The sequence below is a fragment of the Boleophthalmus pectinirostris genome, unplaced genomic scaffold (assembly GCF_026225935.1).
Source record: "Boleophthalmus pectinirostris isolate CB_2022bp ecotype Guang Dong unplaced genomic scaffold, ASM2622593v1 HiC_scaffold_13, whole genome shotgun sequence".
Lineage (NCBI taxonomy): Eukaryota > Metazoa > Chordata > Actinopteri > Gobiiformes > Gobiidae > Boleophthalmus > Boleophthalmus pectinirostris.
The window spans coordinates 19,740,533-19,754,681 of record NW_026571036.1 but is presented as its reverse complement, the minus strand read 5'-3'; the positions used below and the strand labels follow the sequence as shown (position 1 = coordinate 19,754,681).

The window sequence follows — 14,149 nt, the reverse complement described above, 5'->3', positions numbered from 1 at the left end:
CTTCTGATAGACTGAATTGATGAAAATGTGCATGCCCCATCTTTACAACAGAGTGCCTAAAAATCAGATAACAAGAAACATTTACCAATATTCATTTATCATGTGGCCATCTTCTGCATACCGACACACACCATACCTAATCAATAATTCACTATCCACAGTCATCACAGCAAGAGAAAGCCCCACACCTCACCTCCACAACGCTCCTGCCTGCTTTTTGCTTTTGCAGTACACTCCATACCATAGATCTCAAACTGCAGCCAAGAAAATGTCTCTTGCGAGTCCCTCTGAAATGTATCACAACTAAAAATACCACAAAGCACTATGGAATACTCGAGATACTAATCAATGTGCATAAGGAAAGACGTGTTTAGCCTATGCATCTGAATGAGCCAATCCCACACAAATGCCTGCGGCCAGATACTCCATATTTTTATTGACTTGATAGCACACTATAGCTCACAGATCACGTATAGATTTTTCATAAAATCTTTATGGCACAGATGCAGATGGCCCTTTTCACCACGTTCCAATACAGTGGAGATATATGAAGACTATTTGGCTTAAGGCAGGTCAGGAGGCACTGGAACATCAATAATTCATATGTGTGCGCGTGTGAAAGTGAAAGATCTTGTGCTGGTGTCTTCCATCTGCTGAGAGCTTAAACAACACCTGCTGGAGCCAAGCGTTTCGTTTTCATATTTCAACCTCTGTTTATTTCCAAACCAGAAAAATCCACTAAACTCAAATACAAAAATAAGAGACTCAAATTGAAATCAAGATGAATACACTTTACACATACATCCAGTGCTGAGGGGCAGGATGACAGACAGACAGCATCGTGACATGACAACACTCTGATATGGCAGAAACGGTTAGAACAAGCCAAATGGTTTGTTTATAGGCATCAGAGAGGTCCGCTGGGATGGTTCAGTGGCTTTTGTGTGTGGCTCAGTCCCGGGCTTAAAGCTAACAGTAAAAAAATAGACTTTCCCAGATCCTATCTCTAGTGTGCTCTCACCGTGCGTGCCGCAGTGACAGTACACTCAAAGCAGAATCCATGATAATGATCCCATCGGTGGAAACAAAAGGCTGCCTGTTGTTGAATGTGGCTCGGTTATGTTTATGGCAACAATAGAAAGAGTGTGTCCCACGCTGCACGATTCAGAAGGGGCGTTGTCTGCTTCAGCTTTTTTTTTTTGGAATTCCACAGTGCGTCTTTGCGTCCAGACGCATGGCACAGGATCGAGGCGCAGTCAAAACCAACAGGTCCCTATGTGTGTGGAGCTAATAGGGCTGTGCGGGGGGAGAGAGGGCGTTATCAAAGCTAATCCCTGATCACTCCTTGCCCCCGTTAACCAAAGACAGCTCTTTGAGAATCCCACAGGCGTCCACCCGCCTCCTTTCGCGGATCATGTCCTCGAGGCTGCGGAATACGAGCGTGTGCACGCCGCTGCCGGACAGGTGCACTTTGAGGAAATACTGGTGCTCCGCGGAGTGCGCCTCTCCCCCAGCTTTAAACTCGCGTTTGCCGAACCGGCACCACGCGGCAAAACTTTCCGAGTTGGTCCAGCATATGTCCTCACTGCTGAGTCCAACGTGACCGACTGCGTTTTGCATGACCAAATCAGCGGGAAGCGGCCGGTAGCGGTACCGGTTGTTCACTATCCTCCCGTGGCGCCCGTTGCTGAGCTCAAGCAGGCTGTCTTTGCGGATCTCCCCCTTGTGCAGGTGAATGACCCGGTCGTCCTGCTCGTAGATGACCCAATGCGGCGCCTGAGCCGTGCCCACGAGCTCCAGCAGGTCTCCAGGTTTGCACATAGTCAGCAAACTTTTCACTGTGTACACGTTCAAGTCCTCGTGTTCGTGCAGTTTGGAGAAGATGCATTCCTGGCAGCAGAACGCGGAGTATTCCACCTCGCTGACCGTGAAGGGCCCTCTGTCCTCTTCCTCTCCGTCCTCTTGCTCTTTGAAGCCGCAGTCGGACGGTGTGCGCTCCTCCACCTCCTCCTCTTCGTCAGAGAAGAAGTAGGCGACGCCGACCCGAAGCTCGTCCTTCTCCAGGCCGGACGGATCCCCCGTGGGCAGCTCGCTGTAGTTGAGGTGGGTGATCCTGTCCAGTTGGTTTCCCATCAATGACCCCGCAAGGCAGAGACATGGACTGCGCTGTCTGCAAAATACACACAGGGGAACACAACAATGTCAAAACACTCTGGCATAAGACTCGAGTACTAGAGCTACAGCAGAGTGGAGCAAGTTGGACTGAAACTACCCCTTTTACAGCCACCTCAGGTAATCATTTACCCAGCTAAAAGTACACAGACCAGATTCCACCTCTAAGATAGCTCCGCGTTAATTTTATACCTTTGGCTAACTCTTAAACATCCGTGTGGTCCATGAGAACAGCGGGAAGTCCACTCCCCCTGTCCGGTTCCCAAACAAGCCCCTTTAGGTTCAGTCTCGCACTTTGGCACCGCTTCTTCGCTTCTACACTACTTCTCTCTGCACAAGCTCCCCTTTTTAAGCACCACGGAGAGCTCCGCCTTTCCGCGCCGCTATTGGTCCGCGCCCAGGATTCCAGCAGCGCCGAATCCAATAGAAATCTGCTTGGTTTGTGTCTTGGTATTAGCCAATTATATCCGGGCAGTTTGGCTAGCAGCGATAGGCGGCGGTTACTGTGGCATGGTATTTGTTGTTGGAGCGCTGGAAGACTGTACACGAGCGTAAGTCGATGCAGCGAGGAGGGAGCGGTGATAACACGCTGTATATCTCAGAGAAGCAGACAAGAAAGGCTTAAGCTAGGGCTATATTGCATTTTAATGTGAATCTACTACTGTTGCTGGCAGAAGAAGTAGCGTATTCTCAGTTTTTGAATATATTATACCTTGTACTCAGGGTCCCAAGTGTAAATAGTAAAATCTTCCCACCTGCTCCCTGCATCTGCTGCTAACTATTATCACTATCTCCTCCAATGTGTTGGAGCTTGTTTGTGCCAGCATACTGAGGGAGGGGTGTTATCAGAGGAAATAACACTATCTACTATGCAACCTATCGATTTCTGGATTGTTAATGAATGAACAGACTCCACTTTAGAAAGCACTTTGACTGCACACTTTTGATACTAAAATTAGGGCAATTTCATAAACACAGACTTTCAGAGGTCCTATATTGTGAGCTTTAAGCCATGTTATAATGTTGTTACCTCATCAAAAACATACCTGGAGTTGTGTTCTGTTTCATTCACACATGGTTGAGTAGTCTTTTGCTATTAGGGCTCCAAATCTCAAACTGCTCCGTTCCACCTTATGATGTCATGAAGTGGTAGTTTTCAAATTAACAGCTCCTTTTACCTTTAGTTCCACAGAGATTCCAGGGCTGAAATTATCCAAATGATTCTAGTGAAGGTGTATGGAGTTTGACAACACTGTATTATTGCATGTGTTTTCAGTTTGAGAGTCGAGCTCAGCCTAAATTGCATATTTCCTACATACATTTGTGTGCTAAACATCAAAACATAGCTCCAGGTATATTTTTGATGAGGAAACAACATTATAACAGATCAGAAAATAGTGTAACATAGGACCTTTCACCAGTATAGTCAGAACTCTGCTCCAAACTGCATGCATTTACAGAGGAGTGGCTACCCATCCATCTTAGTCTTGATGTAAAATCTAAATGACTGACAGCTCAAATGAAATAGTAAAATCCTTAAAATGAGCACCTTAAACTCAACAGCATGCTTTTGTCGCTCAGATGTCTCTCCATTAAAAGAACATTCTCCCATAACTAAGCGTTGGCCTTCACTCTGTCGCATCAAAGAGATAAAGAAGGAAAACATAACATAATTTATAATTGATGGTATTTATTTGCAGCTTTCTTTTTTTTTTTTTTTTTTTCAGATCAGATTCCAGTATTTCTGTCAATTCTCCACAGTCCATCATCAGAGCCCCACCACAGGGCTCCAGATGGTTGGGCCTAGTGACGAAGAGGAGCTGACTTGTTGTTTCCATGGGTGACAGGATCTGGGGGCAATGCTGTGTAAGATAATGAGCATACTGTATATATTACATTTACGAACAAAAGATGGAAAATTAACAACTGCTATTAAGAAGTTCAAGCATATTTGTTCTATCAGCATCCACAGCAACCCTCATTTGGAATTTGACACGAAACAATACAAATACAAAAACAAGCAAGTACAAAAATTGAGTTGTAAATTGTATGAAATGCTCATGTTTTAAGGCTTGAATTTAAAGGGGCACTATGCCACATTTTCCGGTGTAGGACCTGCTACCTGGTTGTTGCCATGGAGATGTTGTGGCTTGGCTTTGAATATTCCTCTTATAGCTTTAAATTTATCAATTTTAGTTATATTCAATGACATTTTAATGCTCAAAAACACCTTGAAAAACATGCATTGCTATGATGCTATATGCTATAATATCTCCATGACGACAAGCACATGAGGGCAGAAAAAAGAAAAAAGTAGTAGTGTATTTTTGAGTGATAATTCAAGTTTCTGTAGAATAGGATATTTGTGATGTGTGTGTCATTCCTCTTTAAAATAAATTATGGGAAATTACTGCAGGGGAAGGGAAAAACTGGTTTGTCTGTGCACAGTATGTTCACAGCAGAGTTTGTTGGTATAGCAGTTAACTCTAAATCTACCCAACTCCAATAAAGATGGTTCTATGGCTTATTTTCCAAACTTACAATGACTCTCCACATGAGCATAATCACACATACAGTACAGTGGTGATGTAGTCTCTGCTGGAATAAGTGCCTTGACAGGGTAATATTTCACAACCTTGATAATTGGATGCATCTCTGCTCCTTAATTACAATCTAAATCTTAACACTGTAGCTCCGTAACAGGCTGACAAAACAACATGAGATCGCATCGGAGTGGTAATGTGAACCTGTCATTTGCCTTCGTGTTTTCAAGGTACTCCAGTGTCTATGATAGAATCACATTAAAACAAAGAACAGCACCATTGATCAAACCTAGACCTGTCACGATAATGTTGAAGTACAATATATTGCTACAGAAAAATAAAGGATAATATTGAAACTAGTTAATACCACTGACACAATAACCCCAGAGCAAGGTTATCCCAGAGGATGTTTTTTTCTAAGTGAAAAATTGTGGGCAGCAATAAATTACTGTCACAATTAAACACTTTAGTAGTTAATTCTAGTATGTATTAAGAATCATGTTAAGTATTCAACCAACTACAGCTTAAAAGTTATCAGAGTGTCAGGCTGTCATGGTTTGAGACTCTCTGATTAAAATACTCCTCACTTAAAGGGCCCACATTGCACTATTTTCTGATCTGTGTTATAATGTCCACAAATACACCTCAAGTTGTGTTTTGTTTCATTCACACAAGTTTAACACAGAAATCCTGCATAATTAGACTGTGTTCTTTCAAACTGAAAGCACTCTGTTCCATCTTGTGATATCATGTAAAATAGGAAGTGCTCCACCTTGTTTTTAAACTGCATGCAGCTTCAATAGAATCATTTGAACGAGTTCAGATCTCGGCCGGTTAACTCGAAAACTTCTGCTTCATGATATCAGGAGATGGAACTGAGTATTTTGAGCTTTGGGGTGTAAATAGAGTAATAATAAAAGATTACTCGTGTGAATGAAACAAAACACAACACTGGGCATGTTTTTGATGATGTAACAAGATTATAACTGGCTTAAAGCTCACAAGAGTCAATTTTGTATAATACTGGACCTTTAAATGATTCTCCTCCATTCATTAGTAGATATTTAAGGAGCACATGCCAAACATTTCATCCACAACTTTGATCCACTGCCCTCACTCTTATTTTAATTATGTTACGGTGTATTTTGGACACACCACTGGCTAAACCACATCTCCATTTGAAATACACAGTGCAAACTTTACACGAGGAATAACATTTCATTAATTCATAACCCCTTGAGGCACGTTGAGGCAGTTGTCGAGCAGTTGGAATGACGTGTGTAAACAAACAAACAAAGCGTGAATGAAGATATACTGAATGTTAATGCACTTGAAACATGAGAGACAGCGTATTATATGAAGAGCTAATTCTGCTCCTGGTCAGACTGCGTTAAAACAAAACTCAGATTAAAGCCTAATTTAAGTCACAGAGCCTTAGGTTGGGTAGTACCTTCAGTTAGCATCACACCCCCAGAGGATGTTGATGCCATCAGCTGAAAAGTATCAATAGGAAAGAGTGTAGCAGCCGCAGAAGCACACTCAGCACTTTTGGATACTATATTGATCCCTGTGGTGAAAATAATCTGTCTGTTTGTTGTTTCTCACCAGGAAGTAGCGTGGGAGCAAAGTCCAGCGCAGAGCCTCTGTTGTAGACAAACTGTGGAGCACAAGTACTTGGGCTGTGTCTTCCAGAACAAAAATTGGCTCATGCTGCTGACAGAGAAGTGTGACACTCAATGGTGAGACACCTCAGACCTCATACTTCCTGTTCATCTTTAGTCCCCTTCATAACTGGATCATATGTGTGGTACTGTGTTGTTAAACATGCCCAGTAAAAGTTAATGGTCCTATATTACGCAAAATTGACTCTTGTGAGATTGAAGTCATGTTAGAATGTTGTTACTTGATAAAAAACATACCTGGAGTTGTGTTTTGTTTCGTCCACATGTTTGAGTGAACCTTTATTATTAGTTGATCTACACTCCAAAATAGAAGACATTTGGAGAGGGTGGTGTTGAGTGCGCAGAGACAGTGTTGTTGGGATGAGCCCCTAGGTAATTAAAGGTGTGGTAGAGTAGGTGAGGTGTGGTGTGCTAGTGAGCAGGGGAAGAACTTGTAGAAGGGAAAGAAGGTGAAGAACGGGAGGAGGAGCAGGTGGGGCAGGTGGGGTGGAGGTGTGGTTCTACTCCTGAACTTAGTCAGTCATATTAACTTGTTTTATTTGACAGGATGTAACTTTCTAGAGGTAGAAAGTCAACTGCATGATTCATGACAGTCAAAACCATATTATTAAACTGCACGATAAGTTTTATGTCATAATGTGCAATATTATATCAAAAGGAATAATATTTTCTATGTTTTTCAGTGCAATAAAAACCCATACTGATAAAACATGCTTTTATTGTAGTCTATTTCTAACCAGGGTGACACCACCTAGTGCCTCCGCTCAATTTCATTTCTCTCCAGCGACTAAGTCAGGAATCAGAATACACTAGATGGTTTGCAAGAACCCCGGAAGTGAGAGTTCTGGCACCAGCCAATCAGCGAAGAGACAAACATTCTATGTTGGCAACAATTCCCAAGATCAAGGATTTAAAGTGAGAACAAAGAGAATGTTTGATGAATTTTATCTAGGGGAAAGACGTTATTGCCCTTTTTCCTACGGGATTTGGGAAAAGCTTAATATACCAGATAGCCCCATTAGTGGCGCATTACATACGTCACGACCAAATAGCAGCGATTGGTTAAATAAAAAAAGTACCCACCTACCGTTGAGCTAACTAATTTTAATGCTGCCAGGTCAGACGGTTTCCACTAAGTGAAACCCGCTGATGAGTCAGACTAGTCTATTTCTTGGGAACAAAACACACATAATAGCTTTAAACAAATACTTATAGCACAGTAATACAATATTATTTAGCAGTAACTGTTGGTGATCAAACATATTAAATATAATTGTATTGATTTATTGGTATTGATTTTCCAAAACAGTTTCTACAAATCCAAACAGTGGTAAAATGCTTTGTTTTATACTTCACAAATCCACAGCGGCTCCGAAGGGGCGTGTCAGTGGCCCCCGTCCACAGATGTTGTTTTGTGATCTTATATAGGTGCTACAGCTGGCGTCATCATCTTCACATCATCACGCCTCTCTCACCACATCTGGAATCTTTTTTCCCAGCATTCCTTGCATGTGATCTTAAGGGTTGCTTGGCTGCACTGTGTAATAGCCAGATCATACTGTTTACACACGCCACAATTGTACTAAATGTGTTATAACAAAAACAAATTGGAGTTTATTTAAGCATAACACGCCCGCCTTCCCCATGTTAGTTAGCATGCATTTGTATTATGTGGCTAAATGCTTTGTGAGAGGAGGTGAGGGTGTAAACTCAAGCCAATTAGCCTCCTCATTAGCCCCTCTTCTCATCCCTGTATTGAAGGCTACATTAATGCGCTTGGTACAGTCTGCTATCATCCTTTAATCTCCCCGTCAATACTTCCAGATTGCACTTTTATTACAAAAGCAATCAGAGCCATAAAAGATAACATAAATAACAGGAATAAATTATGAATGAGGAGTTACCCAGCACATTATATGAGACATAAAATGATGCTGGTACAGAGAAAACTGTAGATTTATAGCAGAGGTTTATGTTCTTAACCAAGTACAGACATGCAGAAAATACTTAAGACAACAAGAACAAAGATTGTGTTTGCAAATAAGTCTCAATTTAGTTATCATGTTTGTCAAGGAGCACCTGTTTTGTGTATTTATTCTTTTACGGGAATTAATATTGCTAAAATACTGTGTTCAGGGTTGTCTCTGAAACAAAACACAAGTCTGGATATGTTTCTGATGATGAACATAGACCAGAAAATAGTGCAATATGGGCCCTTTCAACAGAAACTAACCATGTATGCCTCTAGTTTGTGTCTATCTATCTATCTATCTAGTGTTAATCTACCTTAAAGACCTTGGTTCTTACCCAAAACACCACATATGGCACCAAGCTGTCCAAGACAACTTCCCTTTTAACAAGAGACAAAAACGGTGTGGTCACGAAATATTCTGTTTTAGCCAGCTCAGAGGATTGAATTGGCAATGTGCGTTCTTCTCCAATAGACTTTTCCGTCCTCGAAATACACTGGCAAGTCTCATTGTAATTAACTGCAACACTGTCCATCTGAGGAAACAGAGACAAGCTGCATGTTATGGCAGAAAATGTGTTGGTTGTTATGAGGATCCAAATGGTCAAGCAAACTTTATATGAAATAACTTATAACTTTAACATTGTAGTACTTCCAGCAGAGGTGGGTACTACTCGGTAACCTTTACTGAAAGTAGTAATCTCCTGGACCACTACTTGTATTTCTACTTGAGTTGAATTGTTTTAAAGACAATATTTTTTTATTTTTGAGCTACCTATCTCTGGTTGTAAATACAGTAAGTTGTTGATTATGATGTTTTTAAGATAAAGATGTTATAGTATATTTTGATTGTGTTTACATTTAACAGTATTTCTATCCAATGATGTCACATGCACTTAAAGGTCCTGTATTACTCAAAAGGTATTCTTGGAAGCTTGAGCTATGTTATAATGTTGTTACGTCATCAAAAACATACCTGGAGTTGAGTGTTTTGTTTCATCCACACCTGTTTGAGTAATCCTTTATTATTAGTCTGTTTACAGTTTCCAAAACGCATAATGCTCTGTTCCACATTCTGATGTCATCTAGTGGTAGTTTTCATGTTAACAGCTACCTTTTACCTTTTGTTCAACTAAAGGCTGCTACACACTGCAAGAGAATTTGCCTGATTTTGGCTGTAATTTGCTTTTCTCTGAGTTCGGGGAGGTATGACCTGACTTTGTATCTTCGTGTGTGATTTTGAAGCCGCTGTGCTCCTCATGTGTGCGGTGTCAGTGTGACTCTGAGCTGCTTTGTCAGATTGTCACCACCAAACATCACCACAGCTACAGCCGATAAAAATCAGCGTCAGGGGCAGAGTGATAGACACAGAAGTGCAACATACAAACTCAACTTAGGAAATAACAAAAATAACAAGGCAACTTTATTACTCACCTCTTGTAAAGTTGTCAAGTTAAACTGCAGCATCTCATCCATATTATTCATTACAATTTGTCCTCCAGAAATAATATCACCCAGTCCACAAAACATTGCTGTGAATCCAGTTTGAAGCGTTCTTTAAAATCGCGGATCGGAGTTTTGACTCGCATCTAAACTATAAGTGCAGTGCTCTGATCTTTTGAACACTTAAGAGTCTCAAAGCGAGTGATTTTACTCTAGACATGAAACAGCTGACATGAGGTGCGTTCACAAGTGTAGCCTGTAGTATGCAGTCATACCCCGCTGTGGTCTTTGAGATCGGAGATTTAAAATCTCCTTGTGTCTATGGTGTGCTCCTTTTGTCGAACGTTTAAAAATAGCTTAAGACAGAAAAATCCTGTACTGTGTGGTGGCCTTAAATTTGGGAATACCAGGGCTGAAATAATCAAAATTATTCTAGTGAAGATGTATAGAGTTTAGAAACACAGTGGAGCACTTCGTGTATTATCAAATGACACCACGAGATGGAACAGACTGTTTTCTGTTTGAGAGAATAACTCAGCCTAAATAAGCCGAGTTTGTGTTTTAAACAACATAACAGCACGTGTGAATGAAACAAAACACAACTCTAGGTATGTTTGTGATGAGGAAACAACATTATAAAACAGATCAGAAATATATATATAATAATATGAACCATTAAATTTAGGAGAGGTTTAAACACATGGAGCTCTTATAACATAGGCCTTCTGAACCTTTGCCTGTGTCATGGTGCAGGCCGGCTGTGTGCTTGTCATGCGTGTGCTGAGTCCCATCTGTCTCCTATTGACACCACATCTTCCTCAGGTCTTATCAGCTCCGCTCAGCCCTGGACCCGATCTCATTCTGGGGGCTCTGGGCGGACATCTTTGAAGCCCAATCATGTGGAGGTGAATGTTAACGCGGGCAGGTGCTCCTCAACCTATTCCTTTGAAAAATACATGCACCTTTACCATACAATCCACAGTACAGAGTCAGGCCTGGAGGGTTTGTAGTCATCGTGTAACTGCTTTAGCATGTTGACAGGCTGTTAGAATTCAGTGAGGAATGACCTAAGCTTTTTCTCACCAGATATATCTATCTTTGGGCTACTTATAAATACTCAAGTGTTAAAATAAAAATGACACTTCAACTTGAATGATATGACACAAAATTATTCTTGAATTTGCTATGCCTTTTTATATATTGTTATTTAAAGGTGCACTATGTAACTTTTTGGTCACCTTTCTTGTTTCTTACCATGATGAAACAATCTACATTTTCAGGACCCTGTGATCAATACAAGTGTTCATGGTCCTGTTTAGGAGTTTGATTTCTACAAAAAAGTGAGAGAGACTAACTGAAATACTGATGGTGAGAAAGTTGTTTAAGTGCACAAATCAGCTCACCTGTTGTAGTTCCAGCAAGCCCGCTCTTTCTGGATTGTGTTCAAACAAAACTCCGATTAAGTCTAACTTCAGTCACACAGCTTCAAACAGAGTAGTGCTTTCAGCTAGCTTCACACCCCCAGGGAATGTTGATGACATCAGCTGCAAAGAAATAATTTCTGTTGCAATGAAAATTGTATGAAGGTTTGTGAGGAGGAAGTAAGAACGAAGGAAAGAAAGAGAGAGAGAGTATGCATTTATATGAGTGGTCTGAGTAATTGGGTGAGAAGCATAGCAAACTGTAATTGGCTTATAGCTATAGCGACTTAAAACATACATGATAGTTTTAATTCTCCAGCTAAGGTCTTGACCAAGTCTAGCTCAAGATCTGGAGATGTGTCCCCGGGCGCTGTACTACACCTGCCCACTGCTCCTGACAGGCTGCCCCAGTGGATCAATAAAATATACTGCACCTTAACCAGACCGAACTGCCGGGATGAATTTATGTTCTCAATTTAGAAGGGCTGTACCAGATTTTTTTATGAACTAAAATGTGTTTAGATCAACTTTTAGGGTGTAAATATGATTCTAATGTGTATTGTATTGTGAAAGTGTGCCATCAGCATGCTAGTTGTTGTTACAATAATGGCAAAACTCTTACCGGGCCAACCAGAAGCACATGCTTTGACAAAACTTAACACAGATGAGTGGATCTGGAGGTGTATTCTGTCTCCCTGATTTCAAAGTGCGTGATTGACAGGTGGATGAACCAATCAGAGAGACGCATGCACCATTTGTGTCAAAAACAAAAAGGGCTACATACATGTAAAAAAGGAGAACAAAAAACACATCATGGATTTTCTCAGAATCAACAATCACAGCACCAAGCTATAAATGGTCTCAGATAAAAGAAGGTGGCATGGTGGCTAGCACTCATGCTTCACAGCAAGAAGGTTCCGGGTTCGATCCTTGAGTCACATGCGCCTTTCTGTGTGGAGTTTTCATGTTCTCCCCGTGTCTGGTTGGATTTACTCTGGGTGCTCTGGTTTCCAGCATTAACCCAAAAACACATGCACCATAGGTCAATGACTCCAGGAAGAACAGCTCTGCTTCACAGCCAATAGAGGTCAAAATAAATACAAATACAAAACAAGTTACAGACATTGTTCTGAATATTACAGGGATTTTCAAAAGGAGATGTCTTCTGAGTTTGAGAGACACATGCTACAAATTAGCAGCTGTGGTTGGATCATATCAGATTTGCAGGTTTTTAACCTGTGGTCCGATGTCAGTCCCTTCTGGTTTTTGAACTGAATGTAGAAAAAACTGGTAGGTCAGACAAGCAAAACTCCACTTTTGCCACTGGAAGTGTGAAAAAAGCTGATAAACACATTTAGGATGCCAGGAATGTATAAGGTACGTGAGGAATAACCACTTTAAAATGCACTAGTTTTTCAAAACACTAAAAATCAGATACAGTGCCTTTAATTCAGTGATTATTGAGATAACTATACATTGATTTGGCTATAATCTGACGTCCATCTGTGTGTACCTGCGGTGTGTACCTGACCCCCCCTCCTTTCTTCCTGTCTCTATCACTCTCTTTATTATCGCTGGTATATTAGTATCCCGCCTCCTCTCTCTCTCTCATCTGTCCCTGTTGGACCTCTCCATTGGTATGCAGGGAGGTGCTGGCCAGTGTTTGCTGGGGGAGGATAAAGCTCTAATCAGTGCCAATGAAGCTGATCTCGTCCCAGAGCTCAAATGTGCCCACCTCAGCACTACAGCAGTACCACCAGACCGTGTTCAGTATATATAGCCTACAATGCGTGTGTGTGTGTGGGTGTGTGTTCGTGCGTGTGTGTGTGTGCGTGCAAAGAGAGCAGTATCAGAGAGGGCAGGCAGAGGTCATTGTCTCATAGTAAAATGTTATTCCAGGTTGTTTTATTCCCTGGACACGGTGGATTGTGCAGAATAATCACCCTTGCAGCTAATTTCCACTTTCTTTTGTTTGATTTCAGCATTTTGAGAAACATGCTTTAACTAGTCAGGGGTTTCACGTTCATACATCATGCGCATTTGACAGAGCAGTGTTGTAGACTCAGTTTTTCTATCTGTTTCTCAAAGATGTGGGGGATGAGTTTAATGTGCTCAGTTAGAGAAGGAATTGTTTTATTAAGAGTACAGTTTTCACTTTTTAAGTTGTGTTTGAGTTGTACTGAAGAACTTTGCATAAGTGCAAATGTGACAGAAGCTTCATGATAGTATTATAATAATTTGAACACTGGCACTTCCTGCACCTTACTTTCAAATTACGTTTTTAATGTAACGTTTCTGATTTCTGAGGAGATGATATTGTTTTGCCTTGAATGTTCCAGTATGGCATTAAACTTTATTTTTCTTATATGTATTCAGTTACTTATGTTTTATTATTCTTCTCAGACCATCTGACCAGTAATTGCTTATCTACTTGAAGATAGACACATTTAATGTCATACTTTGGAACACAATAACAGCAATAACACAAGCAGGTGATGCACCCTATATACATTTATGACATTGTTTGTAAATTGTAGATTACTTAAAAATAGAGCTCGATAACTTTTCTGGCCCTGATAATTTCTATTTACATGCTTGTGTGTTTTCCTCGTCTCTCTCGCTCTCTCTGCCGAAGAGACTGAAGGCTTCTATCGCTCTCTACTCGTTTACTTGAAGTAATGACGCTTGAACGAACGTGTTAGCATAGACCATGGGCCATAGACTGTAGAGACCATATAGATGGATTTTTTTTTAATCAACACAGTAGATGCGCGCGCAGTTTGAGTGCAGAAAGTCTGCGGTTCACGTGAAGCCGCGACTCTAGCTAGCGCCGCCGTCAGAACCAAAACAGTTCATTGTTCATGTGACAACACAAGTCACGATGCCCAAACACTAGTGAGTGTGACACATCTCAACGGC

At 41.1% G+C, this 14,149-nt stretch overlaps 1 protein-coding gene across 1 annotated transcript; it reads right to left on the bottom strand.

Annotated features, from left to right (window-relative positions):
* Nucleotides 1–688: 688 nt before the first annotated feature.
* lratd1 (LRAT domain containing 1) lies at nucleotides 689–2,480 on the bottom strand. The gene is made up of 2 exons (XM_020920256.2): nucleotides 2,365–2,480; nucleotides 689–2,170 (listed from the first exon to the last, which is right to left on the bottom strand). The coding sequence occupies exon 2, from the start codon at nucleotides 2,131–2,133 to the stop codon at nucleotides 1,339–1,341; it is 795 nt and encodes a 264-aa protein (XP_020775915.1). The 5' UTR covers nucleotides 2,134–2,170; nucleotides 2,365–2,480; the 3' UTR covers nucleotides 689–1,338.
* Between the last annotated feature and the right edge of the window lie 11,669 nt (nucleotides 2,481–14,149).